Below are 26,038 nucleotides of genomic sequence, written 5' to 3'. Positions count from 1 at the left end.
ATCTTAGTAGCCATCGGAAATCGTGGAACTTTAAACAGCTGGTTTGTCCTACTACAGGGCTCTTTAGAAATGAGTTTCTAGGATCCTTCCGGTTTTACGACGAACTCTTTATCTTTAGACAGTCAGATTCCAACTCAAAAGTCCATGGTCTTATTCTTGATGGTCGAACAGTGGTTTCAAGTTGCTAAAGAGTTTCATATTAAAGTAAAGTCATTGTCCAACGCTCCCTGGATTTGATTGATTCCACAGTCTAGGTTTGAAATGGTCAACGGGAAACTCTTAATTGGCAAAACTCTATCACAACTAAGGACTAAACAGATATAACATTCATTGATACTTGGTGATCGTTTCTGCTGACTCTAGGGAAATAATAAATTTGAACAAATTCTGTCCAAAAATGGTTATAATCTGATCATTTTTGACAAGGTAAAACTAATAGTAATTCAACTTAGTGTATCCATCAAACTGGTTCTGTTATATCTTGCGACCGCCAATTAGGGAGCAGTAAATTATCGATCGGACCAAGGATGCGTAAAACACGTACGAGCAGCTTAGAGTTCTGACTGGCCCTGCTTTCCGCCTAGCCCAGTCAGTTTAGTTCAGAACACCAATCTCAGCCTCTGCAATATGAATCCTTATATTTCAAACATACTGAGTTGATATACCAATCAAACAGACCACAACGTAGCATAAAATAGGAAATAACATTTATACAAGATATAGCCAAATGTGGCTGTGAATGTGTGAGGCAGTGGACTAATAGACAGGGCATAAATCAATAATGGTAAAACGTATAATAATGGCTCATAGGTCAAAATGAAGCTCAGAATAAGAGGGACATGAATATTCATAGTTTAGTTATTTAACAATTATGGGATAAAAATATACGTTTAGTATTGGTCCATAAAAAGGATCCCAAAAGTTACCATTCATTATGTTTATCAAGACCTAACAGGTTCTTATACTAATCTGTTTATAGTGACTACTTGTGATATTACTTGTTAGTGTAGAAAATTCTAGATGAATTTTTGAGTCTATCACCTTTCATACAAAATGTTCATTTCTATAGATTTTTTTAAAGTTGTTTATGTAAGATAAAACAATGTAAATCTGATAACCTTGATAATAATTGAATACTGTCTGATGAATTATTTATTTTTCATCTTTGTTTTCACCATTATTTGACCTTAAATTTCATTGAATTAATAAACTTGGACAAAGTGACCTTGTCTAGTTTGACATTGTCATCAATATCATTTGGTGTATCTTACTGAACTTATCTCTGGCGCATGTATAACATTTTGTGAATGAAAATGTATTTAATATACCAATAGAGATATATACAATAGGGGATCGGATCAAGCTGCCCGACTTTGTAATATCACAGACAAAGCCACTGTTAACCACTATCCATCATTGCTTACAAATAGCTTGTGAATTAAGGTAATATCAAGGCATACGCACAGTATGCACATATGCCAATAACAGACTGATCAATTGCAGTCTTAAACCTCAATGGGAAGATACAAGCCAAACAATACCAATTGAATTCAAATTCACCCCATTGCACAAGCATGTGGCTATCAGGACTCAGTAGCTGAGTGGATAACGCGATAGCGTTAGAAGCCAATGGTACTGGGTTCGAGTCCCAGAGTGCACATCAACTCTTTGAGATGCAGATACATCCAGCTGACGAGTCCCAAATAGGACAAAACGCGCGTCCTGGATTCCACTGCTAGCCACTATCCATCATTGCTTACAAAAACTAACAAAGATTCTGAGATATTAAAGTGAATAGTCAATCAGAGATATTCAATTTATAACTTAAGACATATGTATTACTTCAAGTTGTCGTACCACATGAACATAACAAGATGAAATTTTACAAGATAAATATCAAGGTGGAAGAAGTGTAGTATCAGTGATATGAAAAAAAATCAAAAAATAAGGGAATATGATTCGAAATGGGAGAATTAATTAGTTAAAAAGTATAAGACAATACAGAGACTCCTGATTCAGTAAAAAAATGTGAAACAAATGCATCTAAGCCATTGATATTAATTTTGAACCATTGTCTCGTAAGATATCCATCTACTGACCACAATGGTATGGGGCCACAGCCAACCAGGTTACAACTTAAATATCTCAGACTATCAGTCAATGATTTCATAAATGAAGTGGATATATGTCGAAAATTGAAAACCAATGGGTGATGGAATATTATTTTACTTCAAATCCTTCGATCATTTATTTTCATCATACAGAGGGCTATGTCTGTAGACAGTTTACAGTTCTTTGCACAGTTACATGAACTTGACAAGAATCGCAAATGAGTTCGAACAGTAAAAGTATTAGTATCATTGTTAGTGAAAAAAACTAAACACAGAAAATGGTTTAAAATGGGTGCGTAAATTCACGCTGCATAAATTATGAAGTAATATTGAATAGTCAAGATTTAGTAGAAGATAAAAAGTGATTACATCATGATTGGTGCACTGATTCCGGTCTACATAGTTTGGATCTATAAATATGGTTCAAAAAATCAGTCAATGGTTCAACAAATTTATATCACTGTAATTTAATCATCCCTTGCCTATTGTCCCACCTACACTTACTTCAGTCACCACTGCATATATAGGTTGATTGTAGTTGAGCCTAGGTAATACTTGTGTTAGCCACCACGATTGATAAAAATAAATGTATATAGTCAAGTTATATTGTAGCCAGTAATGAAATCTAGGACGTGGATTTAATCTTACTGAAGATCGTTAGCCAGATCTATCTTCATCCTAGTGTTGGTGTTAGTGGGTATCTAAACCCATTAGCTCAGTGGAAACTAGTTGGCATTTGAAGCGAACTTCACTGGTTTTAAGTCCTACTGTAAGCTTCAATATTGAGATACATCTACATCTACATGAAAAGTTCAAGATAGAATTAAGTGCGCATCATGGATCCTACCAGTAGCCACAATCCATCTCAGTTCTACTAGGTTAGGTAAGCTTCAAAGATTAAATACTATCAAAGGACGTCTGATTATGTTGGAAATTTTTCTGCTATGACCTCATACACTGGCTTTCATTTATATTTAGCTTGACACCACAAAGTGGTTAGTGCCTGAATCGGTTCACGTTTATTAACGGAATTTTTACTGACTAATGGGGTAGTTTCAATTCTTGAAATATTCTGATATCTGCGAGATATTATTTTGCTGTACAGTGTGACACCAATTCTTCATCCCTAAAACTAAAGGATATACAATGGGTAGCGCTACTATGGCTCATTTGATAAATTATTTATGGGAGAAACACAGAATCTCGCTCTGAGAATGCAAAGCAAAATATTCTATTAGATTCCTAACCTGTATTGACCAAGAGAATTGGATTTTACATTTCGAACCACCATCGATTTGTCCCCTTGGATAAAAAAAGATTGGAAGTGGTCAGTTGGTGTAGAGCATATTTATAGTTATCAAATATTGAGATCTCACACTAATAGCATTAATTTACTTACTATAAATCATCTTCAGACTTCAACTAGAGAATCTTCACGGGACAATAAGTACTGGGGAAATCTTTCGTTCTAGTTTTCGATTTCTCAGTAATTTCGTACTCACTAGTGATTTAATACGAGAATTCGTACGAGATACTATGAATAACTGAATTCAACCAAGTTAAAGATGAAAATTTATCACTGACAGCAATGGATGAATGGTATCATAGAGACTAAATGAAATATCCTTATTCTCATTATGTTCAAATTTTTGTGAATCACTTAACAACAGTAAACTTTCTTGATTTGACAACCATTATCATCTCAATAGTTTTTCAAATTAATCTGATTTTGAAATAGATATTTAAAAAGTTACGGAAATTCACTTGTTTGTTTTGAACAAAATGCAGACATATTACACCACTTTCCCTTCACATCGCCTACTTCGGTCTGAGCACTCGGGAAATATCACAGTTCATACACAAATCAAATGACTTGTTTGACACTTGTGTATTCGGTATCCCCTTTTTTACCAATATTTTTATGTGTTCAAAGAAATATATAATATACTTCACATCACCGACGAAGTTTGTTTATTTTTGCCGGTTAATGAAATGAATAATTACTGATTGGTGTAAATTTATGATTTAAAAAAAAAGTTTTTCATTGTATATATTAGTCAGTCAGTCAGTCGGCTACAACGTAGGACCAGGCATCGGTCCAAGTTGCCATACCTCATCAGCACAACAAGATGAACAGGGTAAACAGTGTTCAAGCATACGCGACACGTGGCCCAACCATCTCAGTAGATGAAGATTCACAACCTCATCGACTGGCTTGCCATCATTCCTTAATACCTTGAGTCTAACCTCACTATTACTTACCTGGTGATCCCAGCAGACGCCAGCAATATTTCTAAGGCATCTGTGGTCAAATACCAGTAGCTTACAAGTATCTTCTACTCTTAATGACTACGTTTCTCAGCCGTAAAGTAGAACAGAACGAACTGCCACGCAGTATACTCGTCGCTTAATTGATAGACGGATATCTCGACTTCGCCACATTTAGTGACGTAAGTTGGCAAAAGCCAAGCGAGCTTTTTGAATCCGTGCTGTATATATATAGACATGAAAAATAAATTTACTGTAATTTTTATATTCGTTACCTTTTTCTCTGATGTAAATTCATAAGATTAAAGTTTCAATGTTGAATTGGGTCATTTAATTCACTATTTATATTCTATATGTTTGTTTTTTCTTTGTTTGCAAGTGAAAAGTTAACCTTAATCTGTAAAATTAATCATTAAAATTTTGTTCCATATTATTCTGTATATAAGTTAATCTACTTATATGTATATAATATGGATAACAATCCAAGTCACTTGTCATTCAGTCATAAGCAATGTAAGACCTGATACATATGTGCATCAGTTCACATTGTCACAACTTATCAGTATAGCAAGATGAAATGATTAAAACAAATGCTGGTGGAATAAATAAGGAGCTCACTTCTATATAAAGCGTTAATAATATTGTGCAAAACGATAATGACAGCTCGGCAATTAAACTGTCTAACTTAGAGAACTGAACAATGCTAAAAGCATTGACCTGAGATACAAATCTTCTTCTTCATTTCAGTATTAATGGTAGTGGTAATTATTACACATAGACAAAATAATTTGGAAAAAAACGAATAAATTTGCAGAAGAAGAAAAGTATTAAGTAATTTTAAGACTAAACATATAAGGAAGGTAAAAGAATGACTGTGTATGCTCGTTAGAATAGATTCTGAGCCATATCGACCATTGGTTACAATCTATGCACGGATCACTGTTCGATACTCTCCACCTATCATCAAGTTTCAGTCCACCACTCAATAATTTTATGGTTCGATCATAGGCCTTGGTTTGGTTACCTCTAAGTTTTTTCAACCTATTCATACTCCAGCAAACAAGTCACTTATGCCAGTGGGATATTAGTTATTATTATTATTATTATTATTATTATTATTATTTCATCACTTACCGGTTAATGAAATGAATAATAACCCGATTCAAGTTCGTGAACTTGACTTCAAGCCACACTCCTATTGTGAGAGTTAATGATATTGCCTAGCTGCTGAAACCGAAGTAAATAAAGTGGGACTCAAACTTTTAACTTATTAGCTGAAATTCACCTGCCCTAACCATTAAACTGTCAACTATAATAGAGAATCAGTGTTCATTTAAAAATATATTGACTATTATTTAGTAGAAGTTCTTGTACTTCAATTGCGTTTTGTTCTTGTTACCTAAATGAACTGTGTATATAGACTAGTTGATCAATTCGCAAACTGAACTTCAAATTGTAAAACCAAAGAAAACCATTCTAGGTTCCATAAAAGAAACACACGTTATTTAATGAAGAAATCACACTATACTAAAATTAATTCACAGCATAGTGTTTAATTAATCTAAATAGTATTGAAATAAAGCATAGTAACAAATAGTAAAATGGATTACATAACTATTCAATAAAAGAAAATTATTTATTTGTTTATGATCAATATTGTTTTGTTTCATCTTTTTTACACTGTAACCTTGAAATGGTTTTCTGCATTTTGTGTAATATAGATTCCTTTGGTCTGAATGATAATGTATATAATCAATGATGAAAAGTTCATTTTGTATGGTCTACGTATATGAAAAAGCAAATGTATAAATATCCACATTAGTTTAGGATCAAACTTTATTAAATGATCACATAGAGATTGCCCCCAAATGCCCTGGTATGGCCGAGAGTGGGGTGGGCCCGCCCTCCCTCTCGAAACGCTCTCACATGGCCACGTGTATACAGCCTCTGCTAGGGAAGTCCTTTTCACTGCCTTCTCATGGCATTACTGTTGTTTGCGAAAATGAGAGGACGAAAAGCGAATGTCCGGCGCTTTAACCAAATTCCAAAACAATGGTGCACATGGGCTCCAGTATCCTGAAGGAGCAAATGGTGTATGAACCAATCGTTGGTCACTGGCTACCATGGGACTGCATCTCCTCACGATGCTCCATTGCCTTGTGGATCAGACCTTTAGGTCCAAGGCTCGGGGTGTGGCCCCCTAAGCAAACCACGTGGTTCGGTTTGGGCACCTGGACAGTATCCCAGTCCTCACACATATCAAATGATTTATGTGGCGCATACCTATTTGTTGCCTCCTTGTACCAATGTTTATGTGTTTAAATAAATAAAATAAATAAACATAGAGATTTATTTATTGAAGTGAATTAATCGATGACATACCTTAGCTTCCGATTAACATCATAGGACAAGTCAGGATTCTAATATATATGACCTTATGAATAAATAAAAACCAAACATTTACTGAAGTTTCGAGACGAGGTCATATTCTTTAAACCTGTTATTTTCTTTTATTGTCTATTATTTCCTTAGAGCGACAACACTACACTTGACTTTTCTCAAATCAGAACAATAGTTGAGAGCGAACAATCTACATTATAATACATAAAACAAGAAAGATACAACGTTAAAACATTAAAGTTTATTCAAAATCAACATAAAACTGTTCTAGCACTTGACTTTGTCCATTAGCACCGATTGGTTGAACATGGATTAATTCGTTTACTCCAATTTGAATTTGATAAGATTATTCAATAGTCAATACTCTGTCCTGTTAACTTACCATAGAAATACCTAATTACATTTATTTGGAAATACTATTTAAGCATTTTAAGCAAAGATGGATATTGGCTAGCAGTGGGATCCAGGACGCGCGTTTCGTCCTATCCGGGACTCGTCAGCTGAATGTATCTGTATCGTAGAGTTGATGTTCATTCCACTTCTAGCCACTATGCATCTTTGCTTAAAAAGCTCGTGAATTAAGGCCATATCGAGGCAATCCTCACAAGAGACTGATCAATTGCAGTCCTAAATAACAATGGGAAGATACAAGTAAAATAACACCAAGTGAATTTATCATTTAAGCAGTTTAACCATTCAATTACTAACCACTGGATGATAGTTGATTTGTGCAACTTGGTACTATCGTATTTGCTTTCATACAAAAAATATGTGGCACATAGTTAAATACATAAATAAGCACCTGGTTACTGAGTTAGTTTTCAAAGATATGAATAATTAAGGATTTATACACATAAAACGTCCATTTTGTTCGCTATTTGTCTTATTGTTATCATCATTATTCGGATTTCAAACTTCAGAAAACTTTTCTTTTATCGTGTACAAAGTTTTCAACATTGTCTTATCTGTACTCTTTCGAAAGGTTCATATAACTTTTGAGGATGGCAAATCAATTGATGAAGTAATGAAACTTCATCAGTTGAGATGGCTGGGACATGTGTTACGTATGCACAACCCAACCACTGACTGCCTCGACGTGCGATATTTTATAGTGTAGGAGTAGGTTGGAAGAAAGCTAGGGGCGGCCAGACCAAAACATGGTACAAATCCATGAGGTCACTGACAAGTGGACTGAGTCATGTTGGTAGATGTAGACTACCTGGTTGGGATCCGTGAGACGATAGCAACCGATGGTTAGAGACCTTGAATGACATGACTGAAAATCGTTTGGAATGGTGCAGGTGCATCCATCCTTTGTGTTCTCCCAAATTCTAATCTTCTGAATTCTTCATGTCCTTTATTTTCTTTCTGAGTTTATTTCACTGTATTATACTCCTTGAATAACATCTTCAAACCCTAATGTTTCCAATTACTGCTTATACTTTTACTACCTCTACCACTATGGGATTTGAATTGACAATTGTATTTCTGTGCTAATGTGGTATGGCAACTTGAACTGATGTATGTACGTACGAAGTTCCACGTTGTTACTGACTGACTGATATAAATTTAAGTAACATACTGAATAGATGAATCAAAATGATGTAAACCTATTTTTTTTGTACTTACGTCTAAAACCTTATTTATTATATTTTTTTGTTTACTCTTTTCTCTATTCTTGTTTACGTGTTACTATATATCTGTGTACGTGGATATATATTTGTGTATGTTCATAGAACAATTAACAGAATATCAACGTTCATTAATTTTCATCACACCTGAAAGTACTTTATTAGATGCTGTACGTATGTTACTCAGGCATAAAGTTCATCGTCTTCCTGTGATTGATCCAATCAGTGGAAATCCACTGCACATATTAACACATAAACGTGTACTGAAATATTTACATATTCATGTAAGTTATTGTTAATAGTAAATGTTACCTTCTTTTCACATTGTTTGTTGTTTTCATTGTCTTTTCGTGTGCCAATATTAAGGTATACTTATTGATATCATTTCTATTACTATAGGAGATTTACAGCGATCAGTTCGAAGGTGCTTACTGTGCTTATTTTGTTAAGATGTAGTGATTTGAATAGGAAGACTGTAAATGCTGGCTCAATGACCTGCTCATATGTGCAATCTCAGTTTAAAATTTGATGTAACTATATCGGTTTGGGTCGGTGGTTGATTCTTTAAACTTTCAGCCAGTCACAGGTTTGAGTCCTGGTTCACCTATTTCAGTTTCTTCAGGTAGGTAGTATTACTGGCCCTCACACATAAGGTATGACTCAAATCCCGAAGTACGCTAATCTGTACTTGGTAAGTGTGTCTTATCATCAGTTTTCGAGGATAATTCACATCATGACCTGGATTCATCTCAGTAACAACATTGGGATTCATATAGTATTAAAAATCGATTCCTTCTTAGTATAGCACCTCTTACGCAACCATTTCAGGGATCGAAGCTAAGATCTTCGAACGTTGTCCAGAGCTCTTAACCCTCAAACTAATATTGAGTTGCAATCTAGTAGCCAACGTTTCCAACTTCAATCATTTTTGATATCAGTGTTACTTGAAGTCTTTCGATCCTGACTTTCTACCAAAACTTCATGAACTGCCCTAGGGGTCGACCACTAGTAATGTAATATTTATTATTATTATTATTATTATCATTATTATTATTATTATTATTGTTAAGGGAGATTTCTGTAATCGTAACCCCAAGATCGCTTGTACCATGTACTGACTTTAAATTGATAACATCTACCTATTTCATTAATTTATAGTATGATACCATTAAATGTGTGTAACAGAAAATAAAGTGATGTTTTGTCATGAAGTATGATGATAAGAATAATGTATTTTAAGATACACCGGTTGAATCAAGAACACAACCTATATATGTTCTCTTCGGTTGAAAGTGTATCCTACATGCTGTTTAAACAGACAACTTGTTCTCAATGATTAAGCGTTAATACATGTAGTCTGCGCTACTTCACATCGTTTTCATGAAGACAAATTATATGACTCGGTTACTGAAACTAAAGTAAGGCAGGGGTTTAAAGTTAAGACGTTCGTCTTTCAGTCGCTAATAGATGATTGTGGCACCATATTATGACTTAACGAAAGAGGAAAATATGAGTTATTGGTTGGGAACTCATCGAACTAAAAGTAATACCTTTACTTCAAAGGTTGATGGCCTTGTGTTTGATCCTTTACGGAGTCTGAGATGAGCACCACTGTTGTTCTGTTTCATGATTCTAAATGATTTCTCAATCAAAGGAATTCCCATTTTAAATCTTCTTACACACACAATTAGTATTCAAAGCTTTTGCATTAAATTTTGTGATTATACCGAAAGACAGCTCATCTCTTCAAATTAGCGTACATGTTACCACATCCTATTCGTAAGTCTTTTTCTTTTCAAACACACCTTAACTGAAAATTGTTTACTCATGCAATCATGGTACTTTATATCTATTTCTAGTGGTATATATTAAATAACATTACCTCGATCATGCGACTTGTATATCTATCTATAACTATCTATGATATACATATATGAGCTGTCTATAGATTGGGAGGATTTTCTAAATACGCTTATATTCATATCATACTTATTATGTATTAAGTAGCATAGAATTTTTGAATAGCAAAAAATGTTCTTGTTATTATAACTTTATATTGTACAATACACATAATAATAAAAAGTAAAATGAACAGAGTATTATTAAAGTTTAATAGTGACTATCAGTGGGATCCATTTAGGATTCATCAGCTTGATTTACCTAGATTTCATTGCGAACCTCAATACTGAAATATGAGTTCATCCAACTGACTAGTTGTAAATAGGACGAAACACACGCGCTGGATTTTATTGATAGTCACTGTTCAACTTTGGTTAACGTTTTTAATTGGCAATATCGAGTCAATGCCTTCAGTATTCTCATATCCCAGTAGTGAATGGTCATTTACTGTCTTTAACATCGACAATGGGAAAATACCAAAGCTGATGTCCTAGATTATGCCCATTTGGTTGATGCATTCTTTTAACATTTTTTAATTATGAAATCTGATCACAGAATGATGATAAATCATTGTCAGTAATGTCTATAACTTAAAAATAGATGTAAACATCCTGATAATATAATATAATGTTGTACTTTATGTATTTAACGTTATGTCGTGCTTTGGTAATCATCAGTAAGAGTTCCTAGATTGAACATTGTCTTCTTTCACTACTTGCAAGCAAGCAGATCTCAGTTAAGAGCATGGTTTTTGAGTGGTTCTAACTTATATTGTATTATGATTGTCCTAATGGCGGGAGGTATTACATATACTCTTTACTGTGGTGGGTACAAATAAAACTAGACTGCTTTTGATTTAATGCTGTGGAGGTTGGTTTTTGTGGTTTGATGAAGCAATTTTCAATCATGAAAGTTAAAATTCGCATTCCCCTCAGCACGTTTGACATAATGCAGAAATCCATTAAGTCCCTTTACTTTCGAAGGGTTCTTGGAATTTTTCTCAGTAAACGAAATATACCCATTGAGACATTCAAAACACCGAATTCTCTAAAAAAATTTCAATGAGAGGAACAAGACCTACATGATCGAAAAGTAACCGAATGAAGAGGATGAAAAATGATCATGTAATTAACGGAGGTATCTATGAGCGCTTAAAGCCAACAGGATCAATAATACCACGATTATATGACTTGCCTAAAATACTCAACCCTGGCCTACATCTCCGATCAATTCTTGATATATTCGAATCCCTCTACCACTCCATAGCAAAGTGGTTAGTGAATCTAGAATCCGTAAGAAAACGTATATGCATAAATTACCTACATGATACTTTTGAATTCATGGATTACATATAAGGAGTAAATGTAAATGACGAACTTACCCTTTCTCTTGATGTCGAGTCACCATTCGCCGATGTTTCACTTACAGAAACGATCATTTTTATCTTCAAATACACAAATTATAATAAGATTAATATCGGAATATTGGGAGCTTATTCAAAGGAACTACTATTATGATGCACTTGTATTGTACAATTTACACTCGACGAAGTAATTCATAGGCAAAAGAATGCCATAGCAATGAGAAATTAAAAAAAAGAATTGGAATCAACTTAACTCAGCATTTGGGGGAAGAAGATTGATAATGAGTGGGATTATATTACTATGACTGATTTTTGTGCCACATCATCTATATCCCCGAATCGCTGATCACTGTGATCGCCTGAATGTATCAACCTAAGTTGTCAAACTATGTCCGCTCCCCGAAATGAATAGTAAATAAGTCGAATAATTAAAGTAGTAATCATAGTGCAATATATAAAACATTGAGAATGTAGTTCGAAAAGGAAGTATGTACAGAAGATGCAGATAGTCACCACTCCTCCAAATCTTGAGCCATGTCACTCAACGTCTCCAACCACTGATGGCGGTTATCGCGTGGTCTTGAACCATATAGTAGTCTGGATCCACAAGCATGAGTCAGTCAGTGATTTCATAAACTGATGTCACATTGTTAAGCAGGCTATTATAGTAAATTGGTAGGTGAAACACTGACGACAATAGTCAGCCGTTATAAGCTAAGTTATGTAGAAAGTGAACAATGTTTATAGTTGGTTTCATGTTTAGCTCACATCATAAATCTACAGGAAGCAGAATCGAATTTCGAATTTCTAGTAGAAACTACAGTCATAAACAAAATGTAAATTCAGAGTTGATTTTCATTACGACCAGATGTCACCTGGAGAAAAATGAGTAAAACAAAGAAAACTGACCAGACATTTCATTCTAGGTTGTAAATTTTTAATAAGGTGCTTTCACAATTCAACATAGGATTCAACTCAAAATGCATACGTTTCACAACAAGCACAACTATCACTGAATCATTAGTCAACTGCCAACATTTTCAATTTATTTATTTATTTAAACACATAAGCATTGCTACAAGGAGGGGCGGCCAAACCAAAACGTGGCATCAGTGCTTGAAGTCACTAAATTGTAGTCTGAGCCATGTTGGTAGATGCAGACTACTTAGTTGGGGTCCGCGTGACTATCGTAACCAATGGTTAGAGTCTCTCGGTGACAAGGCTCAGAATCGATCACAGTGGCGTCGGTGTATACACTCTCTGTCTTCTCTTAAACTAAGAGATTAAAATCGCTTCATATCTTTCTTTCTACGAACTAATTTTTTCTTCCTGTACTATTTCCTTATTGCGATCTTTCTTTTATATATTACCACCTCTGAATTAACTACTTTTATGAATCCGATGTCCATCTTGTTGTGTTAATAAGGTATGACAACTTGGACCGATGCATATATGTGCCTGGTCCTACGTTGTAGCTGACTGACTTCTGTTCGTTGTTAGGTTTCAATATTTAAAACATAGACACTTTACATGATGTATAATAGATATATTATTTTACCACAAAATCCGTTTTATTCATCAGTGAAATGTATTAATTTGTGTAAATCCGTACACAGTATTGTTTGATATGCATTGTTGATTAGTAATAGTATTATTTCTATGTAATTAGTATAAGGAAGTATTGGTGATCGATATTTCTCCCTAAAATGTAACTTATTTCATTTCAATTCTTTCAAAGGTTGGCAGGATAGAAAAGCAACTCGAAACACATGAACGTCTTTTTTTTTTCTTTTTCTTTTTTGAAACACCCACGTTTATGCATGTATTTATTCCTTCAAAGTAGCATATCCTCCAATTGTTTTAGTCTATAGTATACAGAAAACTAAATGTATAGTTGTCTATCATCGATCTATTCATACTGTCCAGATAAAACTATTTGAATAATTTACATGTGCTACTACGACTGTAATCACCACTTCTAGCCTGATTTAGTCAGTGCTTTTTTTTAAAGATAATTTCATCATTTTAACTAAGCAAATTACCGTAATGATTTTTAGAATTGATCTTCCAGTTATATTTGTAAAAATGTCGAATACATCAACTATTCATCTAAGTATAGTTTGTATCTAGAATGTTAAATAATTTATCATAAAGGGTTGTATGTTTCAAGTATACCCCAAATGTCCTGGTACGGTCGAAAGGGGGGAGGGTCTGCTTTCCCTCTCGAACTGCTCTCTCAAGGCCACGGGTATACAGCCTCTGTCAGGGAAGTCTTACTCACTGCCTTCTCGCAGCATTATTGTTGTTTACAAAATTGAGAGGACGAAAAGCGAGTGTCCGGCGCTTTAACCGGGTTGGTGGACACGGTGAGTCCACCTAAGGGAGTTGAGAAACCCTGATTCCAAACCAATCGTGTACATGGGCTCCAATATCCTAAAGGAAAAAAATGGTGTATGAAGCAATTGTTGGTCACCGGCTACCATGGGACTGCATCTCCTAACGTTGCTCCGCTGCCTCGTGGTTTAGACCTTTATGTCGAAGGCTCCGGGTGTGCCCTCCTAAGAAAACCACCTGCTTCGGTTTGGGTGCCCGGGCAGTATCACAGCCCGCACACAAATAAAATGAAATGACACTATTTACTAGAAATACTGTTCTTGTTCCAATTAAAATTCAGACAACTCATCCATTTGACAACATTCATTTTTATTTTTATTTTATATACTACGTCACTTATATACTGTCTTTTATTCCCAATTTGTATATCCTTATCTTTCAACTTATAGAGAAGCTCGCCTATGATGGAAAATCTGTTCTATCTATTGTGTGGCGCATATATATCTGTTTCCCCCTTGTACCAATATTTATGTGTTAAAATAAATAAACAAATAAATAATTAAATACTATTTGGGAATAAACTTGGTAGATTCGGGGGCATAATTGCAGTTGATATTGTTTGGAGCCATGAAAAAACGTCTTCCGAAAACGTAACGAAGTCGGAAACCATTCCGTCTATTCAACATCCAACGAGAACATCTTAGAAACTTGTGGGAAAACGGTGGATTATGTGTCACACTGTGATTGAGTAACTATCTATTTTGTTACCAAATTCAGCACGTTTCCAAAATTTAAAGGTTATCCTTGAACATATGGATACCATTATTCTCTGTACATAAATTAACCTTTAATTAAAGCTTCTGTTCTCCACTGTTCGGGGCTCAAGTATAGAGTAATTCTGAAGATCAAGGAAGCGGCTAGAAAGTTTTTATCAAGAGTTTGAGTACTAAACTTATCAGATATAAGTTTTTGGTACTCCTGAATATGAATAAATGTATTGGTAATGAAACATCAGCAAACTTAATTGTGAATTCGCTGTTGACTAAAATGGTAATAATATGTTTCCATAAGTATTATGATGCCATCTACGCTAATACACTACAGGTGTTCTAGCTGTTGTAAACCGCGGGAAGCAAATTATCAATAAATATATCAAGTCATTTTACTTAACTTGAAGATTTCATTAATCCAGATGAATTGGCGGCTGACGAACTGTTGGTACAGACATAAAAATCTCACTTGTTTTTTTCCTGAAAATTCACCAGATAAGGTGGTTAGAATACATGTTATGCACGCTCAACCATTCCCCATCCTAGATAGCTTAGCGGTAACTTCTGGTTGTAATAATAAATTGAAACTAATGGAGAGTAAGGTACATTCCAAAGTTCTAGGTGCACCTTCCAGACATAAGCTAATTAGCACAAAAAGTGAGCTCAATTACTGAGACTTCCTACTAATAGCCACCAATTACGAAAATTTCAAACTATTTATTATACGTACCATTTATTAATTATACTTTTATTGATCCATCCCTACAGCTTTCTGAACTTCCCTATCCTTCATTTATGTCGAAGAAACTATGTGATGTCAATGTTGGCTCAATGACAAATGTATGTGTAGTTAATCAAAATTGTCCTGTTCATAAAGCTTTACAATATTTCATTGAGTATGGTGTCTCAGCGTTGCCTGTTGTCGATCAAGATGGTCAATTAATTGATATTTATGCAAAATTTGATGTAATTGTAAGTTTGTTTAAAATTATATTTTATTTAATCGTTAGTGCTGATTGAATTCTTTCAATCAAATGTGTAATGCTATCATAAGTTCACTGTTAGGAACCGTTGAGAATTCCTTTGAAAACCTTAGTAAAGCCTGAAAAACGCCAAAAAAGTTTTTTGACCAGTATATTCTTTTTCTAAACTTCCAAAATACACATGGGAATTTACTGACTCTGTTCATTTTATTGTGATTATAGAATTGATATATCTGTTTTTTTAACAACTTGGGCTTATTTTCGAAAGGTTACAGAATTTTAACGTCATTTGTATTCCTATAAACACTCGTGGTTCCTATACATAAACTAACTTTCAAAGTTAAGCTCCTTCGTGTTCTTCACATATTTTTTTCCCCTTTGGGTTTCAGGAGTAGAAACAACTTCTGTAAACTAGCATGCAACTAAGTAATCTCTGTGTATCTAAACATTCAAATAGAAAACGTATCATAAAGGGATTTAACATCGGGTTCTAACTTCATATTTTTTGTTAGATGGTGTTTGGCAGTCAACAACTGTGAATCTATGTTCCGTGCTGATTACTATTCGTTAGTATAGGCTATATCACCGCAATGTCGAGTCACATAGTTAAGTGGTTACATCGCATGCGTTATTGATAGAATTCAATCAGTCACCTCGAATATTTGATGCATAATTGATTCCCACTCAATTAGCGATTCATGTTAATATCTCAGTTCTACTGGGAATCGATCGCTACCTGATTAGCTCAGTTATAATGTCTCTGATTGTTTAGTTAGGCGATGATATACACGTTCATTGCCGACTAGTGTAAACCAGCCTGGACACCTAACTTTGGATGAACTAATATGGTTAGTCACTTATCCTGGTAGTTTGCATCATCAACTGCTAACCGTTGAAAATCAAGATTCACTGGACAAGTGTTTGGTCCTAGTTGAAGAACTCAATAGTGCAAATCTGCAACCTTACGGAGGACCAAATACAAGAACTTCATATCTCACAATGAGTTATCTATCATCCATCGGTTTACACTTCTAATCACAATCAATGTACGATATTATTCAATCATATTCGGATATAATTGGTGGGTAACTCTTCTGGTCATAACTTCTCATTAAGACTTCTGAATCTATTCCCCGAAATTATTCACTCGTTAGCATATGATTATTATTAGTATTGAGGGTTTGTGGAGATTATTGGACTATATAATTCACATCACAGACTGATCTCAGTTAAACAATCATTGAAAACTAGAATTTAGTGGACAGTTGTTTTTTTTTCTACTATGACATTCCTCAGATTTCCCCACTTATTACCTGCATGAGAATCGAACCCTGAATTTCCAGATCCCGTGGCGAACACTTAAACATTAATTTAGATAATCCATAAATATCTATTTGATATTAACTAAGATTGTGTATTCAACATTGATTTACATTGAGATGGGTTCCTAAAACTTTTATGGAGTTTTGTTCTCTGAGCTGGATGGTTTAATCGTGGAGGTTTCATCGTTATTCTGAACGATATCGTCAGCACAAACTCCAGGTAGAAGTGTTCGAATTTCTCCACATATGCTTTACAGTTTGTTCTGTCGACCTCAATGTTGATTGTTTCTTGTTGACCTTAAACATGTCACTGTTTACTTTATTTTGGTTGTATCTCCCATTGGTTTGATTTTTGGTCCTATATTGGTGCATAATTTTTCTGACTGGATGATAAATTGGATCGATTTCAATGTGTTTGTTGGTTGCTGATTGACCTGAATGCCAAGCTTTATAAAATTCTCTGGTGTTTTTAGAATTGCCTCTATCCAAGATCTCAACATGCTTCCGGTCGAATATATGTCCACAGTTGTCCACATGCATTGATATAAGTGAGGATATGTCATGGCGTTTGACCAGCTAATTGATGTGTCATGCAGGCGAAGAGGGCATCCGCTTTGTCGATGTAATGTTTTTCGCAGTTGGTACAATCCATTGTCGGACGCCGATAAGCATGTCTGTGTTCTAAGATCTGACAAATGGTGAATATGTGGTCAACGCAGCCGCAACCATATCTTAAGCCAGCCTGATGTTCTCGTGTTTGCAGTTCACGAGTTTTTGTTAGACACCCGATAATTATTGATGCTATATTAGTCAAACTAGTCCCTCTATGTTTATCACAGGGTGATTTTAACCCTTTTGTTATATATACAGACAATAAGTGATTGCGACCAGTCAGATGAGATTTCTTCCCACTCCCAGATTTTATCTAAAATATTAGTCAACCTAATCGCTGAAACTAGACCTCCATACTTAAAGACCTCTAGAGCCAATCCATCTGGGCCAGCTGCTCTTCCTGGTTTCAGATTAGCTAAAGCTTTTTGAACTTCAATTAGAGTCGAGGGACCTACTTCAATATTCCATTCAGGCTGTTTGGTATTGGTGGGTAGTTTTAGAGTAGCTGAAGTTGTCTTTTGTTACCTACAGCCACTGCCTTTTCCGTCTCTCGTGGTTTCGTTGCCCACCACTGCTCACGGTCGTTCCTTAGACTTTTGGTTAACCTAGATCTGATCTGTTTTCGTTCTTAATCGTATTCAGAGCATGATCGGATATGTTTACGAGAGTGTATCAGTGCAATAAATGTCTCGGAAATCCACTAGTTTTTCTTGACATTTTGTTTCGAATCACTAACAGATGTCACTTCTGTTTCCACAGCTGTTTGTATAACTTTCCAAGCAACATCTGGGTCAGCCTCGTTTTTGGTACTGCCTAAATGTGACCTCAGTTGTTTCTGAAATATACTTTTGGCTTTCTCGTCACTGTGTTCAACTATAATGGATCTTCTTAATGTGGCTTTTCTGCGTCTAGTGAGGCGCAAGCAAATGCGTGCTCGTATTAGAGCATGACCGGAGTCCAAACAGGCATTTCAGAACGAGCGACAGCCTTCTATCGAGCCTCTCCAACGATGACTGATGGCAATATGGTCTATTTGAATTCATCGTTCGTTTGGTGCAAGGGATCGCCATGTTAGACGATGTCTTTCCGTATGCCTAAACTTGGTGCTTGTTAGAAATAAACGATTGTCTGAACAGAGTTGCAGCAGGCGGTCACCATTATCTGTTCGCTGAGCTGGAATTGAAAAGGGAGATTGATTACGAATACCGTGGTCCTGAGTGCTGCTAGAGATATGAGGGCAGTTATTACTTCCCGGTTGCCCACACTGTGGAAGGGTTCTTCTGGAGGTACCTGAAAAGGAAATTGGGTTAGGGGTAGTCTTAATGATCCGAGAGCGTGACCACAGTGCCCAAGAGTCAACTGCTTGAGGTCGATCAGACACGACCTTTTTGTAATTTTCGTGTTAGTTTCGTAATTGTCGAGACATTGCTGCTGGAGACTGAAATCTGTGGGATAAGACGGGGTGTGCATTTTTAGGGTCGACCTTTTCTAACCCCACCCTCCCTTTATGGGAAAGCAGCATTGCTGTTATGCTGGTTGTCTGAAGGAAACACCTTACTGCCGTCACAGCTCTTTACATTCAGCCGTATGACTTCGCCCTCGGAACTTGGGTTTGCTGCTCTTAGTCTTACCGTTTTTCAACCGACTTGTCTGGTATTGTAGAACGTCGAGGAACAATTGCTCCAGCCAGTATAGATCGATTGATTCATTACGATAGGCAAGCCCGACCTTCACGTCAAGGTAGCAGTAACAGTCGTTTATAAAAGCTCTACGATACCTTATTTAGCAAATATACTATGTGACAAACAGGTTATGAGTTACTGGCTTCGTCAATAACTTGCATTCTTAAACATGTTTCTAATTAAAAGTTGTACAGGTTTCTAATCTTCTTAAAAAAACATTTCATTTAATTCCAGGTAGTTTATCTACTTAATTTATGTATGTATGTGTGCAGTTATCAGTGTCTTTTAGTTTTTTTCTTCTTTTTTGTGTAAAAGAAACTTATTGAAATACCTTGTGTTGAGAATGTCATATTATGCCTAATTTGTAGTATTGAATAAAACCATTAATAATAGTAGTAATAATAATAATAATATGATTAGTATCAATATATTCGTGTACTCAGCTTTAAGGTCAAGCACTTTTTTACTGGAATATATGAAGTAAAGCTTGAAAGTGTAGTTCCAATATCAATTCATCATTTACAACTTAACTCTGAGACTTTTTATTCTATTACTAACCTTTATTCCTGTTACCTTTTATGATTGATAAATTCAATATTGTGTTATTTGTGTGCGTGTTTGGTGTGTGTACACTTTTAGAATTTGGCAGCTACACGAACCTATCAAAATTTGGACATTAGTGTATATGAAGCTTTGGATTATCGACGTGGAGTGAGTAGATATATTATTATTATTATTATTATTATTATTATTATTATTATTATTATTATTATTATTATTATTATTATTATTATTATTATTATTATTATTATTATTATTATTATTATTATTATTATTATTATTATTATTATTATTATTATTATTATTATTATTATTATTATTATTATTATTATTATTATTATTATTATTATTATTATTATTATTATTATTATTATTATTATTATTATTATTATTATTATTATTATTATTATTATTATTATTATTATTATTATTATTATTATTATTATTATTATTATTATTATTATTATTATTATTATTATTATTATTATTATTATTATTATTATTATTATTATTATTATTATTATTATTATTATTATTATTATTATTATTATTATTATTATTATTATTATTATTATTATTATTATTATTATTATTATTATTATTATTATTATTATTATTATTATTATTATTATTATTATTATTATTATTATTATTATTATTATTATTATTATTATTATTATTATTATTATTATTATTATTATTATTATTATTATTATTATTATTATTATTATTATTATTATTATTATTATTATTATTATTATTATTATTATTATTATTATTATTATTATTATTATTATTATTATTATTATTATTATTATTATTATTATTATTATTATTATTATTATTATTATTATTATTATTATTATTATTATTATTATTATTATTATTATTATTATTATTATTATTATTATTATTATTATTATTATTATTATTATTATTATTATTATTATTATTATTATTATTATTATTATTATTATTATTATTATTATTATTATTATTATTATTATTATTATTATTATTATTATTATTATTATTATTATTATTATTATTATTATTATTATTATTATTATTATTATTATTATTATTATTATTATTATTATTATTATTATTATTATTATTATTATTATTATTATTATTATTATTATTATTATTATTATTATTATTATTATTATTATTATTATTATTATTATTATTATTATTATTATTATTATTATTATTACCGTTTGTGTTTTTATTTGATGGAATGTTCTTCATTTTATTGTGAAAATATCAGTTGGCAGATTTATACTACTTATTAGTAACCATTACATATAAAGATCTTTAGAACATTAAATTAGTTGTAGTTCATGAAATAGCCTTGTTGTTGTTGTTGTTGTTGAAATCCCTGTTTAATAATCGAAATTCACTGATATATTGTCTCTGCCTGATGAAAACAATCATGTGCTTTTTTTTCGCAGATCTTACTTTTTCATCTGACTCATTCATCAATAGGTGCTGTAATGGTGGTTGTCTTTATTACATATTCTTACATTCTGTACACTTAGGCATAATTGTGGCTAATTTTCTTTCAAAACAACCACACACTTCATAATAAAAAACGAAGAGGAATGAAATGAAAAACAACTTAAAATAATTGACATAGAAGAAGGAGAAAGTTGTGACCAGAGATGAACTGAAGAAAAAATCCCATCGGTTCATAACAGAATGAAACAGAAGGTATTATATGATGATTTCAGTTGTCCTATGAATCAGAGGCGAATATTCACATTCTTTTGAAAAAATTAAAGTGACTAGTTAGCGAGTGTTTTATTTATCTTCTATCTGGTAGTTTCGCCAAGCTTTCAAGGCTTCTTCAGAACTACAGGCAATCCAACTAAGTTCAATGAACAATAGTTTTCCATGTTTGTAATAAAATAAATTACTTTACAGCCTAATAGAGTCCTCATAAACATTTGAGTCTCTTATCTCTATTGGAAAAATGGATAATATCGTTTTGTTTCCGTTTACCAGGTTTTTTTGAAGTGATACAACTTAAATAAATAATAGACTAATATCCTCAATCACTTTCTACTATTATGCAAAACTTAAGTTCTGAGTGAATGACGATAAATATAACTTAAACATTCTTAGATATTCTATCAAGATGTTTACATATCCTGCAATTCGCGACTCTGTATTGTGTTTGAAAGGTTTTGCCTCAATCTGGTCATCCTTCTAGTGTAATATGAACCTGTTAAGTTTTGTGGTTAAAGAGCTTCAGACTTTTGACCACTAAATCCCAGCGCCGAACATTACTCCACAACCGAAGCAGGTTGTTTTCTTAATGGACCATACCTGAAGGTCTGATTCAAAAGGCAGTGGAGTAACGTCAGGAGATGCATTCTCATGGTAGCCGGTGACCAACGATTGGTTCGTACTCCATTTGTTCCCTCAAGATCCTGGAGCCCATGTGCACCATTGGTTTGAGGGGCCTAATGTGATTAAGTTCATGACATTTTGTATGAGCTAACTTCTTTGGATGATAGCTAACAGCAGAATCCAAAATACATTTCACCTTTTTTTGTGACTCAGTAGCTACTTGCGTAATGAACGCAGACTTGAGTGGTACAAAGCAATTTATTATGTCGCACAAAACCACACACTGCATGTGTAAAATATGAAAACAATATGTTGACCATATTATTTAGACTTCTTCTTTGGATTGTCTCTTATCAACTCCATCGTTCTTCTATTCCTGTTGCTTCTCCGACCGTTTCTGTTTTTCTTTCTCTTTGCCTCATTTTCCTTTTCTGTCAGTAAAAATCCTTCTTATTCCTAACACACACTACTTATACCAGTCCGTATAAGTAGCACAATTTTGGCGTTCAAAATAAGGTAATACAGATGTTCACAAATAATTTAATATCCTTTGAAAAAATTAGTGGCTATCGGAATCCAGTGGCTTAGTGAAGAGCGTTTTACTATTTTAATTGATAGGTAATTTGAATCTCAGTGGGAATATCAATACTCGGATGCAGATTTATCTAACTAGTAAATTCCTTTTACTGCTTGCTACAATCCAAGTATATTAGAAGCTTTTGACCAAAGAAAATAATTTGGCAATCTTCACAGCATGCACATACCAGACGATCGTCCAATTGTAGTTATAAATAGAAACTATAACAAATGATAACGGTTAATTAGATAGATGATCCATGAGAGAAAATGACTGCTTTGTAATTAGATCAAGCACTTGAGAATAGTTTGTGAAAAGAATTCAAAGCTAGAGTGTTCGTCACCATCTTTACCTGGCGATACAGAGGTGATTGTTAATGGACTTAACATAGTTTATCTTTGAAAATTAGAATAATGACATAGCACACACCAATTTACGTGTATTATCAGATTGTTGCCAAATTGATAGAAAACATTTAGATTGTCTACGGGAATCGCTCAATTTAAGATTATTTTTTATTACAGACTGACTTCAAATAAGGAACTGTTTGAAAAAGTTGAGAATCGTTGCACAGTTCTTTCATTCTACCTTTTTTAAACTCCTCATTTACGTGCACGTATGACTGTAGACTGAGTCTGATCCAACACCTGAAGTCCTCTTAGTTAACACGATACTTTCAAACTACTAAGTTAATTGTTCATATTTTCGCTATACTACGCGGAAGATCATCCAATATGTCTTAATTTTAATGTAATAGAACTCCAGTAGTTTACATGTATTGTATGCTTTGGAAGACTAAAACTTACAGGTTTAAGTTTATCTTGAATTTGGAAACTGACATTACAGGCTTATCTTAGCTAAAGTACTTTTGAAAACTAGGGAGCACTAGATTACTGTGTTGTCCCACTATAAGACTCATCAACCATCGACATCCACAACCCCGCAGGGGATTATACCCAAGACTTTCAAGTGCCACAGTTAGCACTTAACTTTTTACAGCATTGATTCGACACACAAAGGTTTACTTGTTTAACTTCAGTTAATTCGTGATATTATGCAACAATCTCTCACATATTGTTGAACTCCATTGGTCGCGGCTATTCATTAGAACTCGGGGAATTACCTCTTGAATTAATCACTTGTGTTCATATGATTATTATCACTAATCTCTTATACAAAAACACATCTATCGTTTTCTATAAGCGGCATTTGGCTTTGTAGACCGCGAGATTCTATGCCAGTGTCCGTCATTGAAAGGCGTACCTCAGAAGTACATAAACCTTGTGAAGGCTCTTTATTCGAACAATACTAGTCGAGTCAGAGCTTATGGCGAACTGTCATCTGCTTTTGCCACCTCAAGTGGTGTCCGTCAAGACTGTTCACTTTCTCCATTCTTGTTTAACTTCAGCATAGACCTGCTGATGAACATAATGTTCTCACTGACTGAATTTTTGGGCATTGATCTCCTTCCAGGAGGTCCACTTATCGACTTAGGATACGCAGATGACATAGTCCTGTTTTGTGAAGACGCTGATAAAATGCAGTCTTTTGATAGCACTGAGTAACAATGCCACGATGCGTTTCTCCTCCGAATGCAAGTTGTTGCTTCAGGACTGGTCTGCGTCAACACCTGAACTAAGAACAGGGAGTGAAGTAGTGGAACGCGTTGACAACTTCACTTATCTTGGAAGTCTGATCAGCCGTAATGGGTTGGTGTCTGACGAAATCTCAGCACGGATTCGAAAAGCTCGTTTGGCTTTTGCCAACTTACGTCACTAAATGTGGCGAAGGCGAGATATCCGTCTTTCAATAAAAGGACGAGTATACTACGCGGTAGCTCGTTCTGTTCTACTTTACGTGGCCATTAAGAGTGGAAGACACTCGTAAGCTACTAATATTTGACCACAGGTGCCTTAGAAATATTGCTGGCATCTGATGGGATTACCGGGTAAGTAATAGTTGAGGTTAGACGCAGGGTATTAGGGAATGATGGTAAATCAGTTGATGAGGTTATGAATCTTCATCGACTGAGATGGTTGGGCCACGTGTTACGTATGCCTGAACCCCGATTACCACGACGTGCAATGCTGATTAGTGTTGGGGATGGTTGGATGAAAATTAGGGCCGGCCAAACCAAAGCGTGTCAACAGTCTATGAAGTCACTGAATTCTATTCTGAACCATATTGGTGGATGCAGACTACTTGGTTGAGGTCTGCGTGACTATCGTAACCAATGGTTGGAGACCGTTGGTGACATGGCTCAGAATCGATCACAATGGCGTAGGTGTATACACTCTCTGTCTTCTCTTAAACTAAGAGATTAAAATCACTTTATATCTTTCTTTCTACGAACTAAATCTTCTTGTACTATATCATCATATGCAATCTTTCCTTTATATATTATACAATGGAGTTAATTGCTTCTATGAATCCGGTGTTCATCTTGTTGTGCTAATGAGCTGTGGGAGCTTGGATCAATGCATGTGTGTGTCTTGTCCTACGTTGTAACTGACTGACTGACTGAATTCCATGTAAGTGTAATCTGTTTAATTTGTCACATGTATAGTTCCAGCTACATATATATGTATGTATTTTCTTTCAATGATTTCATAATCCAAAGAGATATCCCTAATGTAAATATTCTTTTGAATAATTGTTTGTATTAAATAATTTATTCTGAAACATTCTTTTCTCATATTTTTTTTACGTTTTTTTCTTTCTAATCCATTCTTTGATCTGTCAATATGAAGAATAGTAATGTAAATGCCACTTACTGAGAGATATATCACAAAATGCTTGTATTTATGCATGATAATAAACAGGCGTATATATTTAGAATTAAAAAAATATAAGAAGAAATATTTCACACTACTTAAATGGATCATTCATTTTGTTGGTGTATATTTTGGAAATATAGTCGTTAAACGTTTACTTCACAGCACAGTACCTTTGAACACATACCCGAATGTGTATGTGTGTATGTACATAAATAATAAATTCTGTAAATGTATAATGACTACGGTTATCCGGTGGTTTTTTTCTACAACCAATTTTGTTGCTAATTTCATTCATTCTCACTGTTAGGTACTACTGATTTAGAATGAGTACCTGATCGTCAAAGACAGAGTAACTTTCAGCACATGTCAATAATATCGATAATAGTAATA

At 33.9% G+C, this 26,038-nt stretch overlaps 1 protein-coding gene across 1 annotated transcript in view; it reads left to right on the top strand.

The window, feature by feature from the left end:
• PRKAG1_2 (5'-AMP-activated protein kinase subunit gamma-1) overlaps positions 1 to 26,038 on the top strand; it is a 44,223-nt gene that overhangs the window by 6,489 nt on the left and 11,696 nt on the right. The window contains exons 5-7 of the mRNA XM_012937508.3: positions 8,516 to 8,694; positions 15,545 to 15,748; positions 20,015 to 20,086. Of these exons, the coding sequence (XP_012792962.1) occupies positions 8,516 to 8,694; positions 15,545 to 15,748; positions 20,015 to 20,086 (455 nt within the window). The remainder of the gene's footprint in view (positions 1 to 8,515; positions 8,695 to 15,544; positions 15,749 to 20,014; positions 20,087 to 26,038) is intronic.

This window comes from Schistosoma haematobium, chromosome 3 (assembly GCF_000699445.3).
Source record: "Schistosoma haematobium chromosome 3, whole genome shotgun sequence".
Taxonomy (NCBI): Eukaryota; Metazoa; Platyhelminthes; class Trematoda; order Strigeidida; family Schistosomatidae; genus Schistosoma; species Schistosoma haematobium.
The sequence above is the reverse complement of the archived record's forward strand: the minus strand, read 5'-3'. Positions and strand labels throughout refer to the sequence as shown.